Consider the following 21624-nt stretch of genomic DNA (forward strand, 5'->3'; position numbering starts at 1 on the left):
TCCGCAATAAATAAAATGTTCAGAAAAATGGAGTTTATAAGATTACTACTCAATTTAAATTAGGTCTAACTTATAATGCATACTAATTAGCTTTTTCTCTTAAAAAACTGCTTGCATAACTTATTTTAAAAATTAGATTTTTCGCTTTAAGAAAAAAAAAATAGCCGTTGCATCAGAACTTTGAATGGTCTAAAATATTGTGATGTCGGATTTTCAATATCTTTTCTAGTTTACGATATCTAAACGGGACGGACGGACATACGGACAGACATTTCGCACAAAAATAATAGCATCTTTTCCCCTTTCGGGGGTCGCTAAATATGACTATGACAGTATCAGAAGGAAATACCTATATGACACTCTACAGGATTTTGGAATACCCAACAAGCTGACAAGACTTATAGGCCTACATATGACATTAAACAACTCAAAAAACAAAGTCATAATACAAGGAGAACACTTACGGGAATTTAGGATTAAACGAGGATTAAGACAAGGAGACGCACTTTCCTGCATGCTTTTCAATTTAACACTGGAGAGAGTTATAAGAAATATACACATAAACACAAGGGGAACTATTACTAACTACTTCAGGAGAGAAAACACGGGTCCACAGCCAACAGGGACGATATACAGCCAACCTCTACAATACCTTGCTTATGCCGATGACATTGCCCTATTGGGTAAAGAAATCTCTGACATTGCTAGAGCCTTCATACAACTAGAAGAAGCATCTCGACCAGCAGGACTTGAGGTCAATGACAGTAAAACCAAGTGCATCACAATGACAAGAGACAATCAAACAGAGGGACAAAATAGTGCGGTTTGAGCGCTGGACTGTCGTTTGGATTTATCGATGGTCCCGGGTTCAAACCCTGCCCGCTCCTATCCCCCGTCGTCCTGGATTAGGAAGTAAACTATCTTCAACTTTCAACTCTGAAGCAACATCCGAAACATGTAAAACATTTTTACAAACAAACAAACATCACAAACAAACAAATATCACAAACAAACAGATTCAAATTGTTAGAATTAAATTAGATCTAGATGATAGATCTAGTAGATCTGGATCTATATATCTAATAGCTAGATTATAGTCGTTGCTTACACCTGACTTATACAGGTCAAAATAATGCACCCTGGTGTAAAAATTGATTTTATTTTCGCATTTTAACTTTAACATGCATGATGTAAATGGAAATAAAATAAATTACCCTCGACTAATATAAAAACTGCGATCACAAGTTTCGCCCATCCTAAAACTGTCAACATCCGGCAATTTCACATGTGAATCTAGATCTAGATCTATATAGACTATAATAGATTCTAGATCTACGCGGATAATCTAGACAATTTAGACTCTAGATCTATATTTATAATATTACAATAATATTTATAGATATAGTAACTGTAATAATAGTTCTTGCAACATGTCTTGTCATTTGTATTATCTCATCTTTGTGTTTTATTTGACACAAACTTTTGCTGATTTTCCTTATAAGAAAGGGTTTTTTGACCAATATGTGGACCATTTTAATTTGATTTCATTCTCTAACAGAACATTCAAACAATACTATTTGTATCAAGGTTGGTAGTCTAGTTATAAATAGACATATACTTAATTCTATTAGACAATCTAGACTAATCTAGAGTAATTTATTCTGGACATAGAATCATAAAGTAAAGGATCTAGATTGAATAAGATTCTAGATCTAGAGTAGTTTATATGCTATTCGGACACCTATAGGCCCAAATTTGAAAGTTTGACTTTGACAGCGCATTATTTTACAATGGTTTGACATAGAAAAGAAAATGACGTATCAAAATCTTCTTTAGTTAAAGGAGAATAAGGATGACTACTTATATTGGTTCCCCAAACCTATATTTGTTATTATATTTAAGGTCAAAGAGGCCGTGTGTTTTCATTTAATTCGGACACATTTGACCCACATTATTTGATTCCGGACACCATAATTTATTTCGGACAGTCACTATATTTAGGCATCAATAAACTCAGATTTTAATTCTATATTAACATTAACTAAATTTTAAGATCCCCAGGCATAGCCCCTCACATGAAATCATTACGATGTTTTCAAACTATGCATAAATACGAACACAAAAAATAAAAATATGAACACACTTATTCTACCAAAATTAGGTCACTGGAATAGTGACTTCTACACTGACTTTTAGACTTATTTTATGTTTGTTTATTTTATGTGTGTTGAATGTTTGGGGTTTGCATGATTAGATGTGTGTTGAATGTTTGTGTTTTTTTTTTGTTTATTAATTTAATAAATTTCTAATACAGATGATCTTTTGTAGTATAGTAGGCCCCTACAGGTTACGATAGCCATTCTTGCCTAACTGAATCCTCTATATTCTCTCTATATAGATCTAGATCTATCTAGTAGGTCTAGATCTAAGCATTTAACTTAATTCAATGTACCAAGCTCACTCCAAACATTTACCCATTTATTCTCTGTTTAAAAAAACAACAACAAACGAACAAATATAATATAAGATCATTTTTATTGATGTCCAAAACTGGCTGTCCGAAATAAATTTTGGTAAGAAAATCGTATTTAATTCGGACACCGTATTAATTATTTTTTTTTATAGAATTAGAAAACTTGGCTTATGAATCAAATAAATTAGCTCCAAAAACAGAATAAATATTGCCAGGCTCATTAGTATAGACTTAGCCAATCAAAAAATATAGTCTTAACTCTAGGAAGAGGTAAAATCATCCGGGTAACATAGGAAAAAACAACAATCTGACTAACAAATTTGAAATTCGTTTTTCTTACATAAAAAGACAGCTAAATGGAAGGAAATTGGGTCAGAATCATTGGAAAATGGACAAGCACATTATACAGCGCGCTAGTTTTATAATAAATATTAAAATAATTATTTAATGACCACAAAAAACAGCGAATGTCCGAATTCATGTAATGTCCGAAATAAATAAACTACTATAGATCTAGATCTAGATTCGGTAGATTCTACTATTTCTAGAATCAGAACAAAATCACTGGCCACTGTTTTGACTTTTGTGGTCATTACTTTACATTAATTACAATACAATTATTATAATTATACATCTATGATATTCTATAGACTATAGATCTAATCTTTATTTTGCTATTTAATATGAAACTAGATCTAGTGCACTGTGACTGTATTAATATGTATATAATATATAATGTGCTTGTCCATTTTTCAATGATTCTGACCCTATTTCCTTCCGTTTAGATAATCTAGCTGTCTTTTTATTTTTTATGTAAGAAAGAGTTTTAAGAGGAATTTCAAATTTGTAAGTCAGGTTGTTTTTTTTCTAAGTTACCAGGATGACTTTACCTCTTCATAGGATTAAGACTATATTTTTTCGTTGGCTAAGCTAAGTCTATGCTAATGAGCCCGCCAACATTTATTCTGTTTTTGGAGCTGATTTATTTGATCCATAGGCTATAGGCCAAGTTGTTTGATTTCATAAAAAAAAATTTAATAGGCCTTATATGGTGTTTTTCTTACCAATATTTATTCCTAACTTGACAACCAGTTTTCAACATCAATATTAATTATCTTATTTAAATGTTTGGAGTGAACTTGATACATTGAATGAAGTTAAATGTTAGATCAAAACCTACTAGATAGATCTAGTGATCTAGATTTATATAGAGAGAATATAGAGGATTTGGCTATTTAGGCAAGAATAAGTCTAAAAGTCGGTATAGAAGTCACTATCTAGTGACCTAATTTTGGTAGAATAAGTGTGTTCAGTTTTTTTTTTTTGTGTTCGTATTTATGCATAATTTTAAAACACCTTTTATGATTTCATGTGAGGGTCTATGACTGGGGATCTGAGTTTATTGATGCCAAAATATAGTGACTGTTTGGAATAAATTTTGTTGTTTTGAATCAAATAAACTGTGAAAAAATTATAAATTAATTTCTCCATAATAAAATCAGTAATAAGGAAGATGTTTCTTACATAAATAAAATTTTAAAAAAAGTTGTCTAAATAAAAAGTATGTATGTTTGTATTTTTACCTTTAGAAAAGAAGTACTTTTTAAAAAAATTATTGTATTCTAACTTATTATATAACGAGGAAAATGTACTTATGCCAATAAAGTTTAAAATCTCATTAAATAAATGCATGTAAAATTAATTTTACATTTAGATAGATATAGATATCTAGTAACCAAAGAAATAGAAATGAAATTGCTAGAGTTTTATGAAACATTTGACCTGTATAACTATTTTAGTGTAAAGTACATGTATGCTTGTCTAACCATGTCAGTGTGTTATTTTCTTGTCTGACCACTCAACATACAACTAACAATATTGCATAATATTTAAACAAGCAAAAAAAAAAACATGTGGTGGTCTAGTCATTATGGAGTGCACACTACAGTACACTAGGCCTACATGTGTATGTCTTATCTGACTAGGTTGTTAAAATCAGTTGGACACACAGTCTATTTTTTGTTTGGGGCAGGGAGGCTGTGTAACTATTTTAGTGTAAAGATAGATCTTCTTGACTAACCATGCCAGTGTGTTATTTTCTTGTTTGAACACTCAAAATTGAGCAAATACTATTGCATAATGCGCAATGAGAACAAATGCAGGGTGGCCTTGTAATCATCTACTACAAACATGAATCACACTAGGCCTACATGTGTACGTTTATCTGACCAGGTTGTTAAAATCAATTGCACACAGTCTATTTATTTTATGAGCAGGAAGGGTGTGGATTAAGATGTTTTTTTTCTACATTTGGTTATCCTATTGCTTTTAGATTTATATAGGCCTAATATATAATATTATATGCATAATATATCACCATCAAGAACTACGGTTATATGAAAAACATAACAAAATTATTAACTTTAATATATAATATATGTATATATATGTAATCAAGTTTCATATTGGTTTGACTTTTGCTGATGTTCTGTATTTATAAAGTTTTTATGTCATCAAATTTTATTTTATTATTGAAAGTTATTGGATTTATGGAGGGAAAAAATCAGTAAGAGTGAAAATAATTTGTGATTAAATTTTAGATGAATCCTGGGATCCTAAAGGAGGACCAATTTTTTTCTATGCTGGCAATGAAGGTCCCATTGAAGGATTTTGGACTGCCACAGGATTTGTACATGAAATTGCTCCACAGTTTGGAGCTTTTGTTGTCTTCCCTGAGCATGTAAGTTTTGTCCAAAAATGTGTGTTCTTATGCAACTTTCATGCTTATAACAGGCTCAATGATCTATGGCCCAAACACTGGACCTGTGAGTGGAGGAGTATCAGTGAGAAGGTTTCTAAGCTGCCTTAAGGCGCTTAGAAAACATAGCTTAGCTTGAGTAGGGTATTGAATTGGAGCCCACTTGATAGGTGCCAAGCGGTTTGAGCCTCTCAGCCACACTTTTAATGAAAGTAATTTGATTTCATTTTCTACAAATCAGATTTACTGTTAGTCTAGATTGTTTGGCATCATTAGAATTTATCCAGGCTATCTGCAAACTGCACATGTCCAATAAATCACAGCCGATATGTACGATTGGCAACATGTAACACTTGACTGTACATCGTACCGCCTCTTGTATCAAAATCATCCCGGACTTGCACTGGGTTTAAATTGTTCTACATTGACTTTGCATTGGACTCGCAGTGTTCGGCCTGACCTTGAATCATGACTTCATCTCATATTTTTGAACTGACTTGACTCTTAACTCCAAACAAAACTACCTTGACTCTGACACCTTTATGCTTTTATAGTGTCCCCGAAGGCTTTCTCAAACCAGCTAGAACATTGCTTGACCCTTCTGGATATCCTGACTATATCCGACTTGACTGGCATGAGTATTATCTGCGTCATCACTCATCACAGTTGACTGTTGCCACTCATCAAAGTTGACCATTGCCACTCATCACAGTTGACCGTTGCCACTCATCACAGTTGACCATTGCCACTTATCACAGTTGACCGTTGCCACTCATCACAGTTGACCGTTGCCACTCATCACAGTTGACCTTTACCACTCATCATGGTTGACTGCTTGTCTAGTGCTGGCCTGTGTAATTCACGTCAGCTGGCTACACACACACACACATAATTACCCCTATCTGCATCACCACTAGAGTTTTAACAATATTATTATTTGTCATTAAATTATTGTTCTTGAAGCACAAGTTATTGTAAAATACTTTCCATTTCATGTAATTGTAACTAAATGTACATTCCATTGTTCAAATCATATAAAGTGTGTTTCTTTTAAAAATATATATTCTATTTCCATCATAATTGGTAACAAGAAATGACAGCTTATTTAGATGGGTAGGGTAGATCCATTCATCATCTATAAATGTATGAAATAAATTACACATGTAATAATAGTCTGTGATCTGTAATGTTTGATTATGAACATATATTTCCTTGGTTATATTTATGACCTTTTTCTTGTATGTATTGCCTAAATTGTAAGACAAATTTCCTCATGGATAAAAAAAAGATAACTAATTATGATTATTATTATTTCCGTAGTTATGTGGTTTGCACTGTGGACTGTCATCTGTACGGTCCTGGGTTTGAATCCCATCCACTGCCATCCCCTAGCGTCCCTACTGTCCTACTGAGGTTTGAGCTAGGGTGTAATAATCTTCATTTTTAAATGAATGTCGTAACCTACAAGCCAAAATTCAAAAAGCCACTTCTCTTGTTAGTGAAGCGAGGCTATTTTTTTAAAAGTTGCATATAAGCCATTTTAAAAATCTAATTTATTTATATATTTTGATTCATAAAATGTTAACATTTAGCTGTTAAAATGAGATTTTTTCAATTAATTTTTTTTTTTCAAAAGAGATTTTATGGAAAATCTCTACCATTTGGTGCAGATAGTTTTAAACCACCTTATCTGGGACTACTCACCATAGAACAAGCGATGGCTGACTTTGCAGTTTTCTTGACAGCATTGAAAGAGCAGTTAAATGTGACTCAAAGTAAAATCATTGCTTTTGGTGGCAGGTGAAGTTCTACATCTATAATTTTTTATTTCAATTTAGGTCTCACTTACACTGTCAGTTATGGGTGGCAATAATATAAAGACTTTTTGTATATTTCAGCTATGGTGGTATGTTAGCGGCCTATATGAGATTTAAGTATCCGAATATCATTGATGGTTGTCTAGCATCTAGTGCTCCAATACACATGCAAGATATCAATAGTCCTCGTGATTTTTTCTTTCAACATGTAACTCAGGTAGTAGAAATTCAGACTGATATAACTGAATTTGTCATTTATTAAATTAGTTCTATTGTAGTATTTCTCTGTCTCAATACTAAAAGTTCCCCTTTCAGACCTTGTGGTCCATTGGGCAGATGATGTTTCTGTGGCCTACAGTTAATGAGGGTATCATAAGGCCAGCACAATGACCAACTGCCTTTACTTTTCCCTAACTAAAATCAGGTACCTATTAGAGCTGGGTGGGCTCAAAGATCCAAAAATTAAAAATCCCAGTCTTCACCAGGATTTGAACCCAGGACCCCTAATTTGGAAGCCAAGCACTTTACCATAACCCCACTGCGCCTCCAGCCTGTTGTGTGGTATATTATATTTAGTCTCTGGGCTATCACTAACAACAATCTTATATTTTGTCTAGGTTTGTACTGGTTTACTATACCTAAGGGGAGTATTATTGTATCTCATAAAACTTTTGTCTTCATAGCTCAATTCATGGTGTAAAATTAACTCTTTGCTAAACATTGATTGCAGACAAAGTAGACTAAGGCATCTATTTTCATTAAGCTTAGTTTCTAGGCTACATCTAGGGAAAATTGAGAGGTGAAGATAATGCATTCTCTATTGCTTGAAAAGTTGGAACTGTTACTAAACAGGCTAAGGAGTCTACATTGATTTTCCTGGCTCTGTCTCAGTGAAAATTTTCGGTAATTGTGGTAGTGTTTGCAGTTTTGATGTGGAGGCCAAGGGGAACCGTGAGGCTTTGAAAATCACTTACTCCTGACTTGGTGAGGTACATTGAGAAAAGGCTAAATGTGGCTAAAAAAATGGCCGAGACAGATTTTGGGAGTCAGTTACACAGATCGGGTCTCAAATAAGGAAATCCTTTGCCGAACTGGGATTCGAACACTTAGTGAGGTTGTGACAGAGCGTCGCATGAGGTTTGCGGGACATGTTCTATGACAAAATGAACTATGTATACCAAGAGTTTCGATGACATGGAGGCCAAAACGAGGAAAGCGCAAACAGGGACGTCCTCGTATTACCTGGCGACACACCTTCATGGAGGACCTCAGAACAGTGGACACCAGATGACATGGAGGCCAATACGAGGAAAGCGCAAACAGGGACGTCCTCGTATTACTTGGCACCACACCTTCATGGAGGATCTCAGAACACTGGTCACCAGGTGGGAGGAGGCTTCAGACATTGCCAACGATGGAGACAGTTTGCTGCCCAATGCGCTGAACGGCACGGGAGGACCTAAGTCTAAGTCAGACTTGTTAATCTCTGTCTTGACAGGTCTGGGAAGCTCTTGACTTTTGTTACATATGAATATGTGCACAACGCACAACAACAGGAGTAATCTCCAGAATTTTTGCAAGAGTGAATTTTACACGGAGCCAAGTACATAGCAAAGATAACTTTTCTTTTATTTCTGATCTCAGCATCTAGTCAATCCATCTTACAGCTAGTCTGACTATAACAGGCTAGTTATGCTTGTGTAACACTACTAAAATGTATGATTGTTTTCATTCTTAACTGCGACACGCCTCAATATTATTTGTGTGATTGTCAACATTTTTAAATGTGATGAAATGTCTTCTAACATTTTAAGCAGCTTGATACATCGTGACATAAATCAATCCATATTTACTTTAAAAAAAAAAGACAATTTAATTTTGTATGTCATTAATTTGTACTTATAGAAATATTTGTATGTTCTCTGCTCATGGGCATAGCCAGGATTTGTTTATACTAGAATTTAGTTTTTTTTTTTTTTTCTTTGCATATATATAATTATAATATTAATTTAGCAAGACACTGCTTTTACCGATCTTGTATGCATTATGTATTATAGTCGTTGAAATATACTATACATCTTCCACAATATTTGCATATAAGAATTTCAGGGATATTAATGAAAAATGTTATGATTCTGTCAAGATGGCATTTCAAAAAATGAATAATTTGGCAGCATCTGGTCCCTCTGGTAAATATAATATTTTGCTTTTCCCATCACAAGTTTTAATACACTTCAAAATTTTTTAAAAAAAGTGTTTTTTTTATGGTTTTTCTTATTAGTGCTTAGAAAGCAACCTAAGTTTAAACATTGTGTTTGGTAAAATTCTTAAGTTGCAAAAAAAAATTTTCAATGAAAGATCACAAGGTGGTTATATTAAATTCTGTTAAAGTTTGACTTGATTTATTTCTGTTAACCCCAGGGGAGCATAGAGTGTTCTTCATCTGCTCCCATGTCATTCCGGTATCCTCAGCTTCACTGATGACCGTCCTATTCCAGGTTTGCTCACTTTCCCTGCAAATTCCATTCAAGTACCTGCGTTACAACATTGGTAGTTGGTTTTCATAAGGTGTATCCAGCTGCACTTTCACTTTTTAAACTTTGTGTTTTTGCTATGCCACAGGTTAGCAGCAGATATCTTTTTAGGTTATCTGTTTGTGAAGGTCTGGAGTATGTTTCTATTTGTTTTCATGACTCTCCGTGGAAGCATTTTACCTCTTTTATTACACAACATTTTCATGCTAGAAGCAAACCACTAAGCGTTAAAAGAAAACTTTTGTATGGGTAGTTATGACAGTTTTCTGTTAAAAACTGGGTTATAATATAATATTATAATAATAATAATAATCTTTATTGTCCGTATGGAAATTTGTGCATTACACCAAACAAAAAACATAACTATACGAAACCAAAGTGTACATTCACACATACACACACATGTATCAAATAAAGTAGTGGAAATATCCTTCTTAAACCAAATCATTCGTCTTTAAAAAATTTAAACAATTTACATTTCTTAATGTTTAGGTCTGCGAGTAATCAGCGAAGAATTCAAATTATGCACTGCACTTGAAGATGACAAATCCTATCAACATTTACTTGGTTGGATAAGAAGTGCATTTACTGTAATGGCCGTGTTAAATTATCCTTATCCAACAGGATTTATGGGCAACTTGCCAGGTTTTCCTGTGAAGGTTTGTTCAATGTAGAATAAATGTACACTCTACTATTACTGCTGTAACCTTTTCCAGTCGCAAAGTGACTATGGATTGCATAGAAATGAAATGAATGCCTGTGTATTAGTTATGGTCACAATGATTTTAATTACACATCTCTGCCCCTCCACCCAGCTGCTAGGGTGCAGCATTGTCTGCTGCAACCTCATTTAGGGTCACTGGCTCATGATTTTCCTCAGTGTTAATTCCATATGCCTTTGCCATGTTTGTGTATAGCTGCAAGGCAGCAGAGGCTTGAATTTTAATTCTTCTTGGTGATAGCCAGCCAAGGCTAATGAACCTCTCCTGCTCATAGCTTACTGGTTTTGGTACCAGTTACTTACACTGGCTTCTTCTCCTTTTAGTGATAACAGTTCTGCCAGACTCAATATCTGAACCACACACGAAGGCCAAGAAGAGTTGGACTGGTAGTCAGAGGCTGTTTGAGGTGCTTGCCATTGGAAGCGTTGTATAGGTAATGGAGTGCTTATACAATAACAACATTATGGAACTTATTGTATATAACAGCTTTATTTAGTTTTATTTAATAAGATCCTAGAAAAAATCTTCTCAAGACAATCTTTATAGCTGTAAAAATTAAATATAGATTTACATATACATGGGTGTAGCCTATAAGGGATCTAAATATTAACAACAATTAAAAAAGTGTACTTTATTTTTTTTAAAGCATATATTTATTCAGCAATTAGAACATTTACAGTTATAATTCTCAACAAGGAGACTTGTTTGTTTGTTTGTAAATTGTTTTACATGTTTCGTATGTTCCTTCAGAGTTGAAGATAATTTACTTCCTAGTCCAAACCTCCTGCAGGACGACAGGGGATGGCAGCGGGTAGGGTATGAACCCAGGACTGTCAAGAAAGAACGACAGTACAGCGTGCATACTGCATGACCAGGCTGCCATCTGGCAAACTGGCCTACATCTGATGTTAAGTAGACATTTGGAATGACTTGTTCTTAGATATATGCTGGAATGTTCATACCCTTCACCGCCATCTCTGTCGCCTGCAGGAGGTATGGACTAAAAAGTAGATTTGCTGTAACTCTGAAGCAACATTCGAAACATGTAAAACATTTTATATGTATCTCTCAGAGTTTTAAATCTTTGCATAATTAGCTAATACAATGTTGAAATATTTTATGATGAATTATCTTTGCAGGTTGGCTGTGAATTCATTATGAATTCAACAAGTTTACTGGAGGGGCTGGCCAATGCTGCAGGTAAGCAAAGAAATGTTATATGTATAAAGATTAGGGGAGCACCAGATAGTACCTTTTGATATTTGTCAGGAGCCGGATATGACCAGATAGTAAAATATGATATTTGTCCAAAGCCAGATACCTACATGACTTTTAAATAGCTCATCTTACTGAACATTTTTCAAATCTTCAAATAACATACCTATATTCTTATTAAGTTATTCTTGTTACTTTTATTTACCTTATTGTTTTAAACTCTATTAAGAATGATAAATTAAAGTTTAACAGCATTTATTAACAGACAGGTCTATCACAAAATTTACCGTCATACCATCATCAAACTTCTGTTTCCTATATAGATCACGCTCAATAGCAAGAATCACCAAAATTTTCAATCTATCTTCGAGAATTATTGACCTGAAGTAATTCTTGATTTGTTTGAGGCGCAAGATGCTTCTTTCACTAGATGCCAGTATTACAAGTATTGTATTATGGCCTTTTTTTTTAAAAAAATTGCGTGTAGGATTGGGGTTTTCCATGTTGATAACACCCAATAATGACAATTTTGTATACATTTCACATGATTTTTATGAGTTTTCAGGAGATTTTAATAATTTCAGATATCTAGGAGCTCCTGGATAATCAGTAGGCAGTGGGAACCCTGTTATGGTTTAATTTAATAATTTACACCTAGAATTAGCGCAGTGGTCTAAGGCTGGTGCTTTCTTCAATCACTAATAATAAACCTATTAAAGACTTTTTTCTGCCAGATAATCCTAAGTAGTCATTGAACTTATTTTTAAAGTAGAAGTTGGGCTATTGAGTCTGCTAAATAGCTGTTGTAAGATAAAGCTATTTATTCTGGTTTCTAATGCTTGAAGTTGTTTTATCAAACAAACAGATGTGTTGAAGGAGGGGGCAAGGAATACAAAAATTAATAACTTTTGTCAGCATTAGAAAAAGCTTTTCTTTTGCTAGCACACTCACCCTTGAAAGCCACTGACTTCATTCTTTGAATTTCGACATTCATAAGTAATGGAACCTAGCAAGTCAGTAGTGACTTTAACAGTGGCTTTAGATCTGCCACAAGAGAAACGTTCTGCAAGTAGGGAATATCAGTTTGATTTCCTTTATCATGCTAAGAGAAAAAGAGATTAAGCTCAACCAAAATGAACCAATATTTCTTCTATTAAAACCTCTGCCCTTCTCACTTTTATCTTAAAAGAACTCTTTCTTGGATTTGGCGGTTTACTAAAAATCCAATCTAGAACAGATCTATCATTCTAAGTCTAGTACACACCTGGTCACATCTAGACTATTCTAGAATCTAGACTAGAATTAGATTTAGACATTTCTAAATAAAGATTTACGTAAATTCTGATATCTTAAAAATATTTGTAGTTCTAGATCCAGTCTAGATGAATTAGAACAAAATAATCAATTAATTCCCACTCAGTTTGAAGACTTCTAAGTAACTGACACTTTTAAAGGAACTCCGCTTTATTTAGATCAGTAAGATCTAGTTAACATTTAAATCTTCACGCATCAGCGCTTGAAAGAAAAAAAGCAATACTACATCCTGGTAGATCTAATACGAAAAGTCCATCCCCAGATAGTCACGCACTGATTTACATAAGTGATTAGCAATACTACTTGTGTTTTTTTTAATAATTTTTTTTTTGGTTTCTTTTTGGCTTTAGAGGAGGAAATGCATATTTTCAGGTGATAAACCTTACTTGCATATTTTCGTGTCCATTTGGGTACAAAATAGGCTAACACCAAGAAAAGTCGTCACACACTCTAACTCTTTCAACTCCAACTCTATTTCTTTTAAAGCCCTCTCTACAACTCTGACTAACTTTCTCAATTTCCTTGCCACCAACTCTGATTAACTAAATAAATCATGTCAGTCGTAGAGTGACTAAGGCTCATCTAGTATAAAGTGTGATAAAAGACGACATTTTTTATGGTCGATGTTGTCTTCGCAGCAGTTCTCTCCATGCAGCTGATGTGTCCAAGAAACAACAAATGTCCAATAAAGTTTGGGATGCAGCACCATATACCTCCACACCCATTCACATGCTCCTGAATTCAGGATCTCCCCCCTCGTGATAGTCATGGTCCTCATCTCAATCACTGAGGTCTAGTGAACCTCCAAAATTGTAACTCTATCATTAATATAAACAGGAGGCTGAGTGGTAAAGCGCTTGGCTTCCAAACCAGGGTTCGAATTCGGTGAAGACTCGGGTTTTAATTTCAGAATAAAGGGGAACTTTACTTACTTTTACTTATTAATATAAACAAATATGGTTTATAACCGGCTTATTCATTGTCTTTTTTTTTTTTTCAGGTGTTTTCTACAACAACTCTTTACAATGTTATGACATTTATTCTGAATTCATTGAATGTTCAGACCCATCTGGCTGTGGGTCTGGACCAGATGCCATTGCTTGGGATTACCAAGTAAGAGCCACAGTTGTGACAATAGTGTTGTTTTTTCCTTTTAATAATACTTGGAGGCGTGGTGGCTGAGCGGTAAAGCACTTGGCTTTCGAACCGGGGGTCTCGGTATTATTTTTAAAAAGTAAGTTCCCCTTTCAGATTTTATGGTCTGTAGGGCAGATGATGTAAAGGTCATCTGTTTCTGTGGCCTACGGTTTACAAGGGTGTCATGTGGGCAGCACAATGGCCAACCGCCTTTACTTTTCCCCAACTAATATCAGGGTAGACTCAGAGGCGCCCAAAGATCCTGAAATTAAAAATTCTAGTCTTCACCAAGCGCTTTATCGTCAGCCACCGTGCCTCCGGTCTGTTGTGTAGTATATTATATTTAGTCACTGGGCTATCACTAACAATAATCTTATATTTTGCCTAGGCTTGTACTGAATTACTGTCACCCAGAGGAAGTAATAGTGTTACAGACATGTTTCCTGTTCTCCCCTGGAACCCAGAGCTGAGAGCAGCTTATTGCCAGAAGAAGTATGGCATTACACCTAGAGATAACTGGACAGCTGTACAGTTTTGGGGACAGAGTGAGTGAGAAGTTTGTAAGAGTTAGAATTATAAATAGTTAATGGACACTAAAAAAAGCAAAAACAAATTGTGTGCAAGCAGAATTGTTTAAATTACTATTCATTTTAGCTTTGTAGAAATTGTGGGAATAATTTTATATTAACAGGAAAATACATTTGCATTTAAAACATTAACTATTTTTACTTCATTTTCAGATATTAAGAGTGCCAGCAACATTATATTTTCTAATGGAAATCTGGATCCTTGGATGGGAGGAGGGGTAAGACTCAATTAATATTTCCTAACATTAGGTTTGTAACAATAAATGATGAATGAGTATCACAAAGTCTAAGTAGTCAGATTGGAAGTTAAATTACTTAAATGAAATAGTAAATGGTCTTTTGAATGCAAGAATAGACATTTCTGCACTCAAGGAAAATCCATAATTAACATAGAAATCACCCAAAAGAAAACAATCCATTTTTTAGCTGCAGTTAGCCTTCATCTTGCATTAGAGAACTTGGAGTATAACAAGACTAACTTTGAACTTTGGAATTATCATGTTAGAAAAAAAAAATCATTTTTTTAATTTATAAATGTTACAATTCTATGGAACAAAATTGGTTTCAGTATATATAAATATAGTTATTTGTATGCTTTACCAGGTAAATGAAGATCTTTCTGAAAGTCTTGTATCTGTGACAGTCATTGGTGGAGCACATCACTTAGATTTGAGGTTAGTATTTAAACAAATAGATATTTTTCTTTACAATTTATAGCTATATAGAAATGTGAACTCCTTATCACAAAGAGTGAATGAATCAAGTTTAGGACAGTCAAACATTTGAGGAAACAGCATAATAATTAGAAAAGAAAATGTGTATTTCTTGAAATTGGAATTATTGCTGCAACAACAACAATTAATTGCTGAAATAAAAAAGAATATTGGACATATCTTGGTCAAAAGCAGGACTCCTAACAATATCAATGCTAGCTCAAGGGCAATAACTCCAACCTGGGGGGGGGGGAACATATAAAATTCTGTTAAAAACAAACAAAACAATTTCTGACAACCAACTATTTCACAAATAAATCAGGACAGTACGTACTGTACTCCTTTCAATCTTTATTTTATCTTTAGGTGCCATTACTGATTAGTCTATTTCATAAAAATAATATGCACTCATATTGAGACATTAAGAATAAAAACAATTATTTTCTTAAAATAAATTTTAGGAAACGTAAATTTTCAGCAGTAATCTCTTTTTTTTTTTTAATCTATAAAATAATAATTAAGGTACATATTTACATTTTGAAAAATAACACAAATTGACTTGATGACTTAATCCTTTGGGTTAGGGAGCATAGGGCTGCAACCACACCTCTCCTCCGAACTCAGTTCTGACCAGCTTTCTTCTTTCCAGTACCATCAGCTTCACTGATGACTAACCTCTTCCAACTTTTTCTTGGGTCTGCCCAGTTTCCTCTTTCCTTGTGGATTCCAGTCAAGATTCAAGTGCCTGCCTTGCAACATTGGTAGTTGGTTTTTGCAGAGTGTGTCCTATCCATCTCAGCCTCTGGTGCTTTCTGATATCTTGGGCTTTGGGATTTTGCCTAGATCTTGCCCAAAAATTGACAGTAGTTATCTTTTATGGCCACCTGATTCCTAATCTGGCGTAGGCATCTATTAACAAAGGATTTTTTTCAAAATTCGTTTTAGTAACTCTCCATGTCTCTAAACCATAAAGAGTGGCATACTCAAATAATTGTTTTGAGTGCCAAGCATAAGTTAAAATTACTGTCATGATTGTTTGTTTTTTTTCTATGTTGCAGGTCCTCCAATCAGCTGGATCCTCCTGGTGTGGTGTTAGCCAGAGAAAAAGAAAAAGCTATCCTCAGGCAATGGCTTAGTTGACCTAAAATCATCTAAGTTTCATTGTACTTTGAATACATTACTGTGAATGCAGAAATGTTTCATTTAATAAATTTCTTGTCTTGAAACTTTAAAATTTTCATAGAAAATATGTTTGTTTTTTAGTCAAATCTAAGTTTGGGAGTGGCATAAAAGGCAAAGGGTGTCCCCATCAGACTTGGCAAGTCAAAACTTGAAGAGCTGGACAAGTTTACTTACCATGGCAGCATCATAACAAAATGATGGGGATGCCTACCATTATTATTATAGCTAATAGCTTTTATATAGTGCTACTTTCATGCTCAGAGCGCTTTTGGTCCAATCTCATATGTGGACCAATGGGGGGGAGGGGGTATCTAGGAGTTGGTTTTCCGTGCTGCCTTTAGGGGTTCAGTAAACACAACTCTGCCCGAGTCGGGTGTCTAACCTCGAGCCCCCTTCTAGGTAACCAAGCCAAGTTCAAGCGCACTTGGCCTCTCGACCACGCTTCCCTCATGATGTAGCATGCCGAATAGGAAAGGCAGGGAGCATTTTACAAAGGCTGCAGCCTATTTGGACAAGCCAAGCCATTGGGCTCGAGACAAAAATACACCTCAACACTGGGAGTCGAACACTTAGTGAGGTTGTGACAGAGCGTCGCATGAGGTTTGCGGGACATGTTCTACGACAAAATGAGCTACGCATACCAAGAGTTGCGATGACATGGAGGCCAATACTAGTAAAGCGCAAACAGGAACGTCCTCGTATTACTTGGCGCCACACCTTGATGGAGGACCTCAGAACAGTGGACACCAGGTAGGACGAGGCTTCAGACATTGCCAATGACAGATCTTTATGGACACAGCTTTCCGCTCAATGCGCTGAATGGCGCGGGAGGGTCTAAGTTAGTCAAATGTTTTACATGTTAGCAATATTCCAGATTTGAAGATAATTACAACCTAGCTCAAACCTTCATCAGGATGACAGGGGATGGAGGTGGGCAATCTTGAATGCGGGAACATCAAGACCACCAAACAACAGTCCAGAGCACATCCACATGAGACAAGGCACTATTTCTATTGGATATACATTAAACATCAAATTGTAAATTATATTTCTTTTGAAATAAAAAGATTTCATTATAAATTGCTATTTGACTAATCTTAACCCAGCCTTAGGTAATTGGATGCTCCCTATGCCAATTGTCGTGCATATTAATCAATGACTTAAACTCTGCCAAATCATCAATTTTGTTGTCTGACTCATGCAACCCATTCCATGCTCTAATAGCACAATGAAAGAAGTATTTTTACAAATTTTTCCTAGAATATTGAACAAGGAATATGCCTTTATCTATATTGAAGAGTCTAATAAAACTAATAAATAAAATTCAAGCTCTTCCCTCGTGGTTGAAGATGAACACACTCATTTGCTCTGAACTCCAAGAAGGCTTGAATTAGAAAACTCATTCACACTCAATGCAAGGGTAGATTTGATCTATTGCCGCATTGCTTTTGCTTTAAGTATTTTGCTTGATCTTTTTTTTTTTTGCTGGTGAATATCTCGTAGCACTCTGACGTGATAAAAAAACAAATTATCAGTAATGTGTCATAGACTAGAATATAACTTTCAATTACAAAAACATGTTTTATAAAACACATCCGATGTTCAGAATTAGCAAATTCTTGTTCTCAATGTTCTTTACTTCAGCTTTTGTATTAAGCAAATTGACCTGGCAATCAGACTTGCGATGTCTATAACACATTATGTTAATCACATTCTCTGTACAGATTTAAGTTTAAAGAGACCTTGCCATTTATAGAAAGATCGATGTAAAAGTCATGTTTCTATAGCCTAAGCTGTCATGTGGCCAGCACAATGACAATTTACCTTAGAATACTCAGGGTCTTCCTAAAAATCCCGAAATTGAAAACTCCTAGTCTTCACTGAGATACGAACTGGAGACCCCCTCGGTTCGAAAGCCAACCGCTTTACCACTTAGCCGGCACGGCCAAGATGAAAGCTATGAGAAAAAGATGGTGAAAAAAAAATCTTGTAATTACAGACGTTGGGCCTACTTTATAGATAATTTCGCCCTACATGTATCCCTGAGCAAATAGGACCTATGAAGCTTTGAGATTCGCCAATTAAAAAAAAAAAGTATTCAACAGCTGAAAATTACAAAAATCATATACTGAAACTCGATGTTATTGACAAATGTCCATTGAGCGGAAATATAGGCGAGTCGATCGATCACATAATAGTTGTATGTACACCTTTGTGTCACTGTCCATCTACCTAGGTCGCCTTAACCTAATTGTGAAACCAAAACATCTGGCCTTGACACATGATCTCTAGACTAGTTTAGACTATAGTTATTTTACTGGGATATACCTATTTTTAACTGCCAAGACAGACAGATTTCAGTCGTCAGGCTAGACCAGTGATTCCCAAAGTGGTCCATATAGACCCCCAGGGGTCTACGAAGACCTCCAAGGGGTCTACGAAAGTAAAAAAATAAATTGGGGGTCTATGAGATGTCCACGGGGGTCTACGGTAATAGATTTCATTTAAGCAGGTCGTAACTTAATTTTCACATTCCATTAATGTAATTATTTCATACACTAATATATGATTTGTACCCGAGTTAATCCTTTCAATATTTATCCTGCTATTGAAACGAAACATTCTTGTATTCAATTTCAATACTTATTTAAATAGCTTAATTTTGTCTACATGTAACTAATATTTAGAAAAAAAAAAGGAATGTAGACAGTACAGCATTAATTATTTTAAAATGGGATTCATTCCTTCCTTGTCAAACAACAGTTGCCTAAGTGACTTATTTATGACGATATGAAACCAGTTACGCTGGAGGATCATCTGAGACAATGCCACCCTGACAAAAATTAAGATTTGAACAACTTTCGAACACTCAAAGTTCAGAATAGACCCACAAAATCTCTGTTCGACATCATATAGAGAAGATTCTGGTTTGTGAGCGTCTTTCAAGATTTCTTTACTTATAGCAACATACGGAAAACAGCAAAGGTCAAACATTGATTTTACCAGCCGTTTTACAAAAACATACATCTGTTACTATTAAAAGAATTTCTTTAAGCGACAATACAGTTTAAGGTCGCTTCGGTGGCATGAGTTATAAAATTAAAACCTTCTTATGTAAATCTTTGCAAAAGATATTAATACAGTTTGGTCTGACAAGGTGTAGCGCTGTGTGCTACAAACTGTCTAATGGTCACCATCTTATCTCATCTCATCTATGCCTGTGGTCCTTTCTGGGCAAAGGCCACCAACCAGCTTCCTCCAGGCATCTCGGTTCTGGACGAGACTCTTCAACTGTCTCCACGTCTTGCCAATCTGCTTGGCATCTGCTTCCAAATCGCGGTGCCATGGTAAAGCTCAAGCAGCCTTCCATTAGCTGAAGAACACCTGGGGATCTAGGGAAAAAAGCACCACCACCAATATTAGGCTATGTAACACCATTGTTAAGCCGATACTACTTTATGGAGAAGAGACCTGGAGAACCACCATCACCACCATGAAAAAAATACAGGTATTCATCAATAGCTGCCTGAGGAAGATTCTTATAATCTGCTGGCCAGACAAGATCTCGAATGAGGAACAGTGGCAAAGAACAAAGCAGCAGCCCATTGAAGTAGATATCCTTCAGAGACGCTGGAAATGGATAGGTCACATCCTTCGCCAGCCTGCATCCAGCATAACATGGCAAGCCCTAGCCTGGAACCCACAAGGAAAGACGGTAATGGCGGTAATGGTGCCGTCTCCTTATATTTCCTTAAGGTTGACCGACGAGACCTGGTTTAGGCTCCAGTTACTCGCCTTTGCCCCTCTCCTGTTAATAAAAACAGTTCCGCAGATTTAATATTTGAGCCACAGGTGAAAGATCAAGAAATACACGAGAAACTGTTCTTTGCGAAACCTTTTACAATGATACTTAAAGCATATTAATTAATTAATTAATTAATATTTAATGTTAGAAAGACTAATTAATAGAAAAACAGATTTGTGTATAAAACATTATATCCATAGTTGTGTAGTTTTAAATTACTATTTCACTATTCAACGCACTACAGTTAGAAATTTGTTTAAAAATAATGTTGATGAATTTGCAAAAATTTGCAAGTTGAGTAGGGGGTCTACCGAAAACCAGAAAACATGGCAGGGGGTCTACGAGACAAAAAAGTTTGGGAACCACTGGGCTAGACAAATCAGAAATTATCATTGACATTGTAGAGCTGTTGTAGAAAGGGACTATCAGAGTTCACTAAAACTATTTTATAGTTTTATCATTCATATGGGTGGTGACAACTGAACTCGCAGTCATCTTTGAGGCCACAATATTCCTAGGATTAAGAATATTCTTGAGGCCATGAACATTGGTAGGATTAGGAAGGGTTCGTGTTATTTGTCAGAGTAGGCCTACTGCCGCATTGAATTTTGTTTTCATTTTGAACCAATCTCTATTGTAGAAGTGCCAGAGAATTTGAAAAAGTAAAACAAATGTTTCCTTCATCAGCATAACCTCTCTTATAAAACACAATGTGTCCTCCACCCCCACCCACCCCTTTTTTTTTTACAACTGCGACAATCATTTTCAAAGTGTTTTTTTTTTTTTTTTTTTTTTTCTAGCTTTAATTAGTTCGTTTGAGTTAAAATGTATTGTGCTTTTGTGAATTATCAACACAGGATTTTTTTCCCTTACGGAAAAGTAGATTTTAAAACTTTTTTTTTTCATTCCAAGTGCTTATAAATTGACCCTATATTTATTAATACTAAGACTTCTAAACTTTTTTTTTTTTAACTTTGAATCGGTGAACTTTTGTCTTATGAAAAGTATTAGTACGTGTGTTATTGCACTTAAATAAAATATATGTTCTCCTTCAGACCTTGCGATATATTGGGCAGATGATATAAAGGTCATCTTTCAATAGGCCGGCCTTAGGCGGCCCTTGGCTGGCCTAGGCGAAGTGAGTAGGGTGGCCCCAAATGAAATAGAAAAGTAAGGGAGGTAACGGAAGGCACTAGGCAGCTGATCTTTTTTTGGGGCCCAATGTAAACGAGGGTATCATGTGGCCAACACAACGACCAACCACCTTTGATTTCGCCAACTAATTTAGGGTTAGAGGAATTACAATGTCTGAAACTAATTTTACAAATGTTGTTATTGTCTTTTAAATCACAACATTTCACCACAAA

The 21624-nt window shown here is 35.1% G+C and overlaps 1 protein-coding gene across 2 annotated transcripts; it reads left to right on the forward strand.

The window, feature by feature from the left end:
• The first annotated feature begins 1325 nt into the window (after positions 1-1325).
• LOC106065090 (dipeptidyl peptidase 2-like) lies at positions 1326-16504 on the forward strand. Of its 2 annotated transcripts, none has more exons than XM_056013659.1 (12): positions 1326-1587; positions 5074-5213; positions 6868-7031; positions 7130-7265; positions 9150-9237; positions 10075-10241; positions 11444-11504; positions 13834-13946; positions 14359-14515; positions 14711-14775; positions 15161-15231; positions 16329-16504. In XM_056013659.1, the coding sequence occupies exons 1-12, from the start codon at positions 1431-1433 to the stop codon at positions 16408-16410; spliced, it is 1401 nt and encodes a 466-aa protein (XP_055869634.1). In that variant the 5' UTR covers positions 1326-1430; the 3' UTR covers positions 16411-16504. The 2 variants fall into 2 exon arrangements, with proteins under 2 accessions (XP_055869634.1, XP_055869635.1); XM_056013660.1 differs by having other exon boundaries at positions 1549-1599.
• The last annotated feature ends 5120 nt before the right edge of the window (positions 16505-21624 follow it).

Source organism: Biomphalaria glabrata, chromosome 16 (assembly GCF_947242115.1).
Source record: "Biomphalaria glabrata chromosome 16, xgBioGlab47.1, whole genome shotgun sequence".
NCBI classification, from domain to species: Eukaryota; Metazoa; Mollusca; class Gastropoda; family Planorbidae; genus Biomphalaria; species Biomphalaria glabrata.

Bases quoted from the DNA above. Each gene is read 5' to 3' on its own strand.
- LOC106065090 (XM_056013659.1), top strand. From the start codon at position 1,431: ATGTCTTGTCATTTGTATTATCTCATCTTTGTGTTTTATTTGACACAA. The intron at 9,238-10,074 runs GTAAATATAATA...CTTAATGTTTAG, and splicing joins GGCAGCATCTGGTCCCTCTG to GTCTGCGAGTAATCAGCGAA. The intron at 11,505-13,833 runs GTAAGCAAAGAA...TTTTTTTTTCAG, and splicing joins GGGGCTGGCCAATGCTGCAG to GTGTTTTCTACAACAACTCT.